The sequence below is a fragment of the Gavialis gangeticus genome, unplaced genomic scaffold (assembly GCF_001723915.1).
Source record: "Gavialis gangeticus isolate Ggan-Ray unplaced genomic scaffold, GavGan_comp1, whole genome shotgun sequence".
Classification (NCBI taxonomy): Eukaryota; Metazoa; Chordata; order Crocodylia; family Gavialidae; genus Gavialis; species Gavialis gangeticus.
Genome location: NW_017728996.1, coordinates 37,811,739 through 37,823,282, shown reverse-complemented (window position 1 = coordinate 37,823,282; position 11,544 = coordinate 37,811,739). Strand labels below are relative to the sequence as shown.

Here is an 11,544-nt window from a genome sequence, read left to right as displayed (position 1 = left end):
GTGGATGCTTTACCCCAAAGTTTGGTATCATCAGCGAACCTGGCAAGTCCGCTTATGACTCCAACATCCACATCATTAATGAAGATATTGAACAATATAGGACCAAGGACAGAGCGTTGAGGGACCCCACTTGTCACAGGGCACCACAACAATTGACTTCTGTCAACCACTACCCTCTGGGTCTGACTACAGAGCCAATTCCTCAGCCAGCAGACCGGGGTGGACCCGAGGCCACAGTTTTGCCAAGAGGTGATTATGGGATACCAGTTCAAAGGCTTTTTTGAAGTCAATATATACAACATCAATCTCCCCTCCCTTGTCCAGGTGATAGGTCACCTGGTCATAAAAAGAAATGAGACTGGTCATGCAAGACCTACCCACAACAAACCCATGCTGGCTATCCCTCAGGATGTTGCTGTTGGCCAGTCCATTAAGAATGGCTTCTTTAATAATCTTTTCTAAGACTTTGCCCAGGACAGAGGTCAGGTTGATAGGCCTGTAGTTTGCCAGATCCACTCTCCTCCCTTTCTTAAAGATAGGCACCATATTGGCCTTCTTCCAGTCTTTGGGCACTTCACCAGAGCGCCAGGAGCTCTCGAAGATCTGTGCCAGGGGCTGAGCTATGATGCTAGCCAGCTCCTTGAGTACCCTGGGGTGTAAACCATCAGGGTTGGCTGAATTGAAGGTGTCCAGCCTCTCAAGGTGTTCCTTCACGAGGTCAGCATTGATGGAGGGTAAGGGATCTCCCTCACTCGGGCCTCAATGATCCATTGGGGTGGGGGAAGAAAATATTAGAACTTCTATTTATATTTATATAAATATACATATATGGGGGTGTGTGCTCAAAATTTTCTTTACTGATAGGGGTGCACGATCAAAAAAGTTTGGAGACCACTGGTTTAGGAGGCCCGCTGCTCAGGAGACCTGGGCTTCATGTTGTGACTGGGAAGGGTATCCCCAGCTTCCTGTACTTTTGTAGAAGTGGCAAAGGGAATGCTGCCCAGGAAACTCCAGCATGGCAGGGAGTTCCTGCTCACCTGCTCAATGCCTGCATAGGTGGTGGATGGAGAGATATTTCTCCTGCCGGGTACTGCTGTGTAGGGAGAATCAACCTAGCGGTGAGAACTGTGTTGAGGTAGGGATTTCCTCCTTGTTGAGAAGTTTACACTGGAGATGGAGCACTGCACCCTGAGATGCTGGAGCACCGGCAGATTGCCATCATGCGACATATTCCTTGCTACACACACAAATTAAAGCTGGATAGCAACCAGCTATCAAGTTAGTACACATCTTTGATGTCTAACTTTATAGTGGGTTAGAGCTTTTTGTGTGATAGGTACTTTGCACGTGTAGCTGGTCTCAGTTAGTAGCACATTTAAGCAGTTAATTGCACAGTAACTAAAAGTGTAGAGAGGACTTTAGAAGTGACACTGCAGTATACCCTACAGTGTTTACTTCACTATCATGCTTCAGTAAGGCAGCCAATCTCTAGTTAATGAAAATAAGATGTGGTTAAGTGCCAACTGGCATGTATTCTCTACTATGAAGACAGAAGCATTAAGACATGATTTACAGAGGAAAATATTTGTATTTCAAGACATGACATCGAAACTCATGAATTATGCTTACAATATTCATAGTAAAATTAAAGTTACTCTGCCAACTAGTTTAAGAACTGCAGACATTCTGAAGTTATTAATTTAGAGTCATTCAGTCTCACCGTTCTACTGTACTGTGCTCACTTGAAACCAGTGCTAATATTAAAAATCTTCATGTATTAGGTGACAAGAATTTCCTTAAAAGCAAATTTAAGATTACACAGTTACAAAGCCATAAACGCATCAAAATGCATTGCCCTTACACAAATCAACATTACAATGGAATCATAAGCTTTTAGTAAAGGTTTTCTCATATTAGAATTTAGATTGCTGACAGTCATGCAGTTTGAAAACTGATGCACATAATAAAACACCAAGTAGGTAATAGTCAAAAGAGATAATAAAGGATCTTTACAAAGAAACATACAATGTCCTAGAGAAATGCCAGAGTGAACTCATTCAGCCTTACAGCACAGCTAATTAACCCAGCAAGACTCATGCTAACAGTTATACAGTAGGACCGAGATCATTCACATTCCAGTCATTTCCAACCCACTCAATCTATAGCAAGTTGCCAAACTAAGAAGGAACCATTCAGTTGTTTGTTGTGGCTTTTACTTCAAAAAGCAATGCTTTTCTAATCAGCTGCAGCTCATTAGCACTCCGATCAGCTGCATGGACAAGTGGCACTCTTTGAAATAAAAGTCACAGCAATTAGCTGGAAGACCTCAATGGTTCTGTGCAGTCCTGTATACCTCAGATTACTTGATCCTGATCTTTGAAGGAAAGATAGAAACCTAACCCTGTGAAATATCTGGGTTCTACTTGCTTGGAAACCTGAGCTATTTTTTTCAGAGCAAGCTCATGTATCTCTGCACAGTACTGTATTAAAAAGTACATAATTATACCCTAAATGTTACTGGGCCTGTTTCATTATTGTAATATTCCAATATTCCCCAGGGTAACACCTAGTGTTACAGGAGCTCGGGTGGCATAAAGAGAGTCGTGTAGTAGCAAAATCAGTCCCAACAGTTGCCAAGACTCCAAGATTAATCCTGCTTAGATGCATTTTTCTTCATAAATATGATTTCGTGAAAAAAAAATAGAAGACTAAGCTGACAGTAAAAATTACTTTGTTCAAAACATTGGTTGTGTTCCTCAACTAGCTAGGTTTCCACAATGAGACAGACTGAAGTGACAAGGAGAGGGCAAATGCAGAAGTGAAAGAAAGAAACATTGCAATTAACCTGCAAGTACTCTTGGGAGCAGACCCAAGGAGGCCAAATGTCACCACAGAAACACTGTTCAAGCAAGTATTTTCAGCCCACTGGTTATGGACGTTTACTTTCAAATATTTATTTGGCACTGTAAACAAATTATTTCACTGTTTTAAAGAGTCTCTGAAGTTAGAAATTTAATTTTCATATCTAACAAAGATGATTCTATTCATTTTTTCCACCTACCAAGCTAGTAAATTTCATGACAATCTTTACTGCTGAAGAGACACTCCCTTAAATAACTCTGAAGTTCATTCTTCAGTAGAAAAAGGATAGAAAATTTGTAACAATTCCCACATTCCTACTTAGATACTTGGCATACCACTACTGATATGTCAATGAAGAAGTCTGCAGGAAAACAGAACAGCTTAGCAGTACATCAAAATAAAATAACTAAAACTTGACTGGGAAAAAGATCACTGAAGCAAAAGTATGATTGGACTAAAAGAAAAAAAATACATAATAGCACTAACATTTGGATTTTTCTAGTTATACAGTGAGCACACAATAAATGTCACCCTGCAAGAAGCTACAGGAAGTGACTTGATGCTGTCATTGTTTCCAGGGGACAGAAACTTGTTAAAAGTTACAGCTGCATTTCCCATGAGTCATCAAAGGTGCTATTTCACTGTGCATGTGTTCTGACAATATTGCTTTTACTTCTAAACATCTGTGCTGTGTCAGGGACTTTTTTAGTATGCTTAACACTGCAACATTTTTAGATAACCTTCAGACTCAAAAATGTAAAAGTAAGCTTCAAGTTATTTCTATCAATGGTGGTTCTATTTCTTTTAAAAAATGAATCCATCAACAGACTAAGTAAAAAAACTGTGATTTGTAACAAGAAAATGTTTTGTGTTTTCACATAAACCCTTCAAGTCAGAATAACATTTAGGCCCTGTCCACTGCAGTGCTTTTAGCATCTTTTAAAATATCTCAGATCATAAGATGACAGTATAAAACCAAAGATGGGCATTTTCTAAAGTGTCCTCAACACAGATTTTGGCTTTATCCCAACATGCATGACATTCTAGTTTTTCAATAGGGTGTTTTAGATTAAAAAAAGAATAGTCTTGTGAACTTTATTGAACATGCAGCTGAATTTTAGAGTGAAGATTCTGTTCAGTCGTAGTACAACTTCTTCCTTAAATGAAGTGCAGTGCTACCATCTACACCAGTTCCAATGCCTTTCTTGTTGAAACAAATCCAGTCCAAAAGATAGAAAACAGATATACTTGTTGCACACCAATTCAAAGACGTGCTCATACTCAAACAGCACGTAACATTAAGTTAAGGCCCTAAGAGATAGTTCTTCTACATTATCTCAATGAACTTGCAATATGCTGCAGAACTAGGGCTGTGTGAAGCTTCGGGTGCTGATTCGACACGGAGCAGATTCGGCCCGATTCAGCGGCTGAATCTCCAAATCCAAATCAAGAGACTAATAAAAAGGTCTGAATCGATCGGAAGCCTCTGAATCAATTCAGAAAAAATTTGGAGAAAGATTCGTAAATTCAGGCAGTCTTCATTCACTGCCGCAGGGAGCTGGACCCAGATTCCATGCCAGTAAGTGGGAGGGAGGTGGGGACAGACCATGAGGGGACCCCCGCCAGGCCCCATCACCTGCCTGCTCCCCCAGTTCCATGAAGTGCCCCCTGACCCCCACCTGCTCTCCCAGCCCCATCAATGGCTGCCCCACCCAACCCCAACATCCCAGCACTTGGGGGGAGGGGGGGCAGCGCCCTGTATTCACTGTGGCTGTGGCAGTGGCCATCAGGACCTCTGGAGGCTCACTGCAGAGCCCCCTATAGAGTGCAGGGAGTGGGGGGCAGCACGGATGGCCCCCCTACCTGGCAGGAGCCACTGAGTGTGGGGTTTTTTTGTTTTTGTTTTTTGTTTGTTTGTTTGTTTTGTTTTTTGTTTTTTAAGGAAGTCAGGACACTGGGGCCGGGCAGCCATTGACAGGGCTGGGAGAGCAGGCGGAGATGGGGCCTGTTCAGTTTGGATCTCCAGTTTAGATCTCCAAATCAGATTCAGCCGAATGCATTTGGGACAGTTTGGGAATCCAAATCCAAAGCGAATACTAGCCACTTCGCACAGGCCTATGCAGGACCTTGGTCATTAGTTGTATTGTCAAAGCACTTCACTTGGAAATTTTGGATAAAATTTTTCCAGATAATGCAAGTACCTTCTATAAAACTTCCAAGTCTCACACTTGCACAGCAGCATGGTAACAATAATGGCTCTATATGCCTTTAGTCTGGTGAAAAACCTGATACCACTTTGACTCCATACTCAGTTTTTAACCCTGTCAAAGGTCTTTGGCAGGCTATATTAGCTTTCTGGACTCAAGAAACTACTTTGACATGAACCTTAAGATGGCCATTTGAAACACTTCAAGTGTGTTCAGCCTCATGAACACCTGGAAGCTGAAATCTGCCAACTGATATGGAAAATGCAATACACTGTCTTCTAAGAATTTGTTTGATTATAACTTGTTTTCTTTAAATTGATGGTTTGTTCACAGTTAGCTATGGAAACAGAAAAATGATTTACCACCAGCTGAACATCATCTGCAAGCAGATCACCAGCACAGTCATCAGTGTGCAGATGCTCCTACATAGTCTGTAAACTTTATTGACGACTTTTTTTTTTTTTAAACACTCATCTATGTTTTTACTGACATGTTTTATACAATGTCAATGCAACTCTTCTGCCAGGCCCTGGATGGCAGTAACAAGGGTGGAGTTCAAATTTATAGTAAGGAAGTTTGGTTGCCAGCAAAAGAATTTGTAGATTGTAAGTTGAAAAAAAAAAAAAATCTTGGGCAGCTACCCTGATACTGACACTCCTTAAAACTAACATTAAAAAAAAAAAATTCTGAGGGACTGCAGATAAGAAGTTGAAAAGCTATTTTTTGATTGGAAGCTGTCATCTGGGCATCAGTGATGACAGCATATGAAATAACTTCAGGCATGGACCTTCAAAAGTATTTAGGATCCTCTTCCCTGTTCCCAGCCTGGAACTTTACCTAAGCAGCCCCTGCTGCTCCTCTGGGGACTTGCATACCAGCAACCTGCCAGGAGAAGCAGTGAGTAGAATTCCCTAAAAGAGCAACTGCAGGTGCCGCTTGTTTGCAGGACTGATGGAGGCAGAGGTGCTGACCAGGGGAGGAATGAGCATTTATCTCCTTGCTGCTACACCCTTAAAGGGATCTCAAGGCATCCCAACACGCCATGGTACCCCAGTTAAACACTTGACTATAGTCTTCACTTTGAACCTTATCTTCCAAAGGAAGATATTCCAGGAATTAGGTTGATACTCTGCCTTCTCTAGAAGATTCAAGTACTAAGTACAGTATATTGTATATACTTCATGATCGGTGTTGGGTTTTTTTGGGTCCCATTCATGTAATTCTCCTGGTTTGGTCAGCAGGAGAAGCCTGAAGTCCTTCTGCTGCAGCCATCAATTCCATAACAAAGACTGACAACATCCAGGACCCATTTGTATTGATCCAATTGTTTGCAAATTCCTGCAGCATCACCCTTGAAGAACTATGTCTAAATAAGTCAGGTTACTTGAAGGAAGCTAAGCAGATTCCTGTGGAATCTCCTTTACCTTCATCTTGTTCTATTATTTCTGCTTCACATCTCTCTTGGCACATTTAGCTATGTAGGTGCTCAAAGGAACGCTATGATCTGTAAATAAGACCTGGGTTCCTTTTTTGAGCTCTTAGGTATTGCCTAGGTTTTCAGCAATTTTGCCGACAGGCTCATTAAGAAGCTTTTATCCCACATACTTACATTACCAGTTTTGCTTCTGAATCAACTTTCCGTGGCTTTAGCTATAGCTTATGCTATAAGGCAGAGTTTTATCTCACTGCCCCTTCATCGAGTCTAAGCAACTTCCCCTATGAAAACTGCTGCTAATGAAGTCCCATGGCTCTGAGTCTATAAGACCTTCTAATCTTGACAGGTCCAGCAGGAAGTTAGTCTATGCCAAAATGGCTCTTGCACATGAAACAGATGCACTGGATGCATTCAGACCCAAGATAACTTCAAAAGTTCCTTCTCAGGGAGGCTTAATTCTTCTGGGAATCTGGTCACCAAAAAGGACGTCACAAACTACTCTCACAGCTCTGTCCTTAAGCCATGAAATTAATACACCACCTTTTAGTAAGGTAAACTGTTCAAAATTTTGCCTTATGGATATACTAGTATTCTTTGACTAGGTTCTTTGGCTTTTGATGGGTTTTACCCCAAAACATTATCTACACTCTCAGAGATTTCAAAATTAACATTAAGTATTTGCAAGAGGCCTCATTCGTTTTTCTGACCACTTTATCAAATGCCTCCTAAACCAAGTTGATCTCGAGGAAAGCCAAGACATGCCATCACCTTTAAAACATATTTGAAAAAAAAAAATTTTGTTTAATATCAGACTGATTTAAATTGACTCTTTAAGGGCTCTGACAAAGTCTGAAAGCTGACCTTCCTTCCAGCCTTTTTTCTTGTTCTTTTTGTAACACTTATTTTTGAAAGATCTATATCACTGGAACTTGAGGAAAAGGATCTAGCATAGTTTGTACCACTTCCACACCTTCAATGTCTATCCAGGTTGCAGTGACTGGCTTCATTCAGGAATGCGCTGATGATCAGATAAATTCAGTGGTTTGATCAGAGAGACACTTTTCTTCCTTAAAAATAAGGAAATACAGCCTACACAAGGAAGCCTGTCTCAGGTTCTGAAAAGGAAGGGATCTTCAGATTTTTTTTAGCTTTCTTTTGTAGCTATCTAGTATCTGGAGGCAAATTTTACACAGTATTTGACTACATGATGGAATTCCACTAATACCATTAATGGCATTAGTTATCAGCCAGAGAAGCCCTAAGGATCTCGTAAGGCATGTAACTGGAATACTCTGCCTGCAGAGCCCAGCAGCAATTTGAGGCAGAATACAAACGGGGATGAAGAAGCAGATTCACAGTCAAACAAAGTTCTGAACAAAAAGACACCCAATAAAACCTTCCCTAAGAAAATGAAAAGCAAAGTGTACTTTTGCAGTATCTATGGATAAGTAAGCTCCTTTAAACTATACGTTTGAAAGACCTCCAGTAACCAACCATACCAAGTAAACTTACAAATTACAACGTTTTCTGTGTATCTTCTCATCCTCTAAATAACTACCAACACAAGGGTTCAGATATCTGACTCCAGTTCAAGAACTAGTGACAAATAGTGCAAGGAATGAGCTGCCCTGCTTCTTTCAGGTGTTTTTCCCCAGATATTACAAGACATTTAAAACTTCAGGGATAGGTTTTTTAACAAAAGTTTTGTTTTGCATACTCTGGAAAGGTACTGACATTTAATAGAAATCATCTGTATATACTACTTCATGGAAGCAACTTACTAAAACTTGTTGTCAGGGAGGCTCAAATTAATAAAATATTTTGAACTAGCCCATGAAAGCTACTGTTCATATTTAAGAGTCACAATGAAGTAGCAGCATATTGCTAATATAGTATTTTTTTTAACTGGAATATCCTACTCTGCAATAATCTTGAACAGTCCAAGAAATGCCTCAAAACCATTTCTGGAATCCTTGATCAACGGTCCACAACTGCTCAATTGTTTTAATCTCTTAACACAAAGCTTTTAAGAGTCAAGAAATCCAATAAGTTAAATTCTTATTTCTAACAAATTAAAATGACAGTGTATACCTCTGGCAAATGGGAAATCGATAGATCTATGTTTCTCCGAGACTGCATTCAACATGGTGCAAACAGAAAAAGTCTAAAGCATTTGCACTGACATGGATATGGAGGCTGCTCACTGGGCTCCACCTCAACCTAGCATCACTATCATCATCCTACTACAATGTACTAACATTTTATTTAAATTGTCTGTCAAACTACTCTCACTGAATGGTAAGGCTTGTTCCACTAAAATGCAACATTTCTCAAAGCATGTCAAAAGCACGTAATCTGTTTCCAAAACCTAAATAAAACAAAACAGCTAAATAAAACAGCGTAGCAACGTTAATAAGGATTCAATGGGACTCTTAGCATTATTCAACCTGAGTAAATTTATCACCATCCAGTCCTAACTTTCTGAAACTGATATCAATTTGTACACTTCAGTAGTCTCTCTGACTAATATCAAAACCAAATAAGCCACACAAAAGTAACACCACTGAATTTTGACAATTTCCTTTTACAACAGTGCAAAACCATCGTCAAACCACAAAGCTGAGGTCAAGGTCCAAATTTCCCAGATGGTCAAGGACATTTGGACCCTGACTGCTGTTGTAAGCCCATCGCTAGGCATGCCAAGTACTTGGTTATAGTACTATTTCCAAAACTCTGTCACATTTAGGGTTCTGTATAAATCCAAAACAAGCCTAATACTTAAGGTAATGTTAATAGTTGATTTAAAATAATACAATGCTGCCATCACCTGCCGTTGCTGGGTTGCTGTGGAGAATGTCTGGAATGGTCTGAAGGCTCTGACCTCTGGTCAGGAGATCGTGAACGACTGCGGCGGGGCCTGTCATGTGATCGATTGGAATGATCGGATGCCAGCGACTGAATTTCTGAAATGTCTGTTAAATAAAAGTTGTTTTTTCATGAAATGATTGCAAGAAAAATGATGATGCTGCCTGTCCAAAATGGAAATAAGCTTTTGCAGAGAATTCATATGAAGCATGTTAGAACTTTTGTATTCATTTCAAAACACATCACCTAGAGTTCGCATGCTCTTTCTTGCCAGGTTTTATTTAGTCTTTTTCCATATCCTTACAGTATGAATTCCAATAGTGTTTGCACATATTTATCAACTTATTCCATCTAATTCTTTTCTGCCTTCCCATCCCACAACCTCCCTCCCACAAGGATTTCACATCCTCGTGATATAGAGAATGAACAATACATTTTTCCCTTTGATAACAAAGTCTTTACTCACCATCTCTTTCTGAAGCATTAGCAGAGTGAATGCTGTCAGAAAGATCAGGGACATTCAAGAGCGTTGCTCGCTCATCACGCTGAACCACCATTTTCAACTTGCCTTTTGACCTTTCTATTAGTGTCTTTGCATCTGCCAAAGACATATTTTCTGTGACTGTGCCATTTATCTGCAACAGAGTAAAAAGTCTACAGATAGGAACTGAATGAAAAACCAACAGAACTCTATTAAATACTACTGGTAAAAAAAAGTCTCCTCATTTGTAACTCAGACTTTGACACAGTAATAGCCTATTTAATAAATAAACATTCTACATGTCCAATAACATTTTTCATTAGAAAACAGAAGCAAGCAACTAAAAAGAGTTCAAGTTTAAAAAGGCTACCCAAAAAGAAGCTAGAGTTTTTGCAGTATTTTAATCTGCAGAACTGATGCCTAGAGAGTTATTTCTTATCTAGCAGCAATCCTTAAATATCCGAGTCCTCATTTTGCCAACACTTTCTTTGCAATGCAGGCTCCCAACAGAATTAGCCAATTCAATTTCCCTTCAGCTATCCAAAAAAATTAAGCCCTAAGAGAATATCTTAAGAGCCAGATTTCAACCTGACAGGATTTTAATATATCCAATATTATTTAATAATGCAAACTGAATAAGCCTAAGTATTATACTGAGTATATTATACAATATAAAAAATATGGATGGAAGACTCTCTGTGAACAGCATAAATAGTACAAAAAAAGCTGAAGTTCACCTTTTTAAATAGTCATCTTACCATTTAAATGCTTAAGAAAACCACAGTATTTACTTTTACATGCATTAAAATCAACATCAAGTGGAGACTTTGCATGTGTGTTAAATGCACTAATGGTTAAAGACTTGTGGCAATGACCTCAGATGAAACCTGTTAAAGAGGAATTAAAACCCCTTGCTAATTTGGTTTATATTAAATTAAATACAGGTTTCCCTTACCAACCACGGTTTTGCCAATCACGGTTTTAAGTATCCACACTTAATATTCTATATACCATTTTGGCTACCACGGTATACAGTTTTGAGTAACCAGGGTTTTCCATGGCTGTGAATCAGCCCGCCACCTGCCATTTTTCCCCTAAGCCTTTTTTGTCTTGCCAACTACAGTTTTGCCAACTATGGAAGCTTTCAGGAACCTAACCCCAGAGGTTGGTGAGGGAAGCCTGTATGTCCCAAGGCAACTAGTTGCGATTATACTAATGGATGATTTAGCGTCAGAATTGCTGATCTAAATGCAAATCCTGAAAAAGCTTTTTCTCAATGGCCACACTGGGACTACACACAAGTACATGCTAATCACTTAAATAAAGGGTCCAGAATTAGACTTTTTGCTATGAAGCAGAAGCAGTGATTTTCTGGTTGAGGAAACGGACTTGAATTTATCTTTTTACCTTCTCAGAAAAACCAGAATGGGAAAAATAGTGTCTGACATTTCTTCTGTTGACAGTATCATACAGTTTTGAGACGCCTGCTTTTCTAAATCAATGCATTTCTCCCCCCCTTACCAAGCAAAATTACCCATTTTCAGTACCTTCAATACAACATCTCCTTCCTGAATGTTGCCATCTCTTGCTGCCAAGCTATCTTGTGATATTTCCTTCACAAATATATGACTGGCCAAGCGCAAACCATACTCTATTTGGAATTAAAAAAAAAAAAAAAAAAAAAATAAAAAAAA

At 39.5% G+C, this 11,544-nt stretch overlaps 1 protein-coding gene across 6 annotated transcripts in view; it reads right to left on the bottom strand.

Annotated features, from left to right (window-relative positions):
- The window catches only part of TJP1 (tight junction protein 1), a 138,192-nt gene that overhangs the window by 55,998 nt on the left and 70,650 nt on the right, over positions 1-11,544 (bottom strand). For all 6 annotated transcript variants that reach the window (XM_019504335.1, XM_019504332.1, XM_019504333.1 and 3 more), the window contains exons 6-8: positions 11,398-11,501; positions 9,836-10,004; positions 9,332-9,476 (exon numbers count right to left, since the gene is read on the bottom strand). In XM_019504335.1, coding sequence (XP_019359880.1) covers positions 9,332-9,476; positions 9,836-10,004; positions 11,398-11,501 — 418 coding nt within the window. The remainder of the gene's footprint in view (positions 1-9,331; positions 9,477-9,835; positions 10,005-11,397; positions 11,502-11,544) is intronic.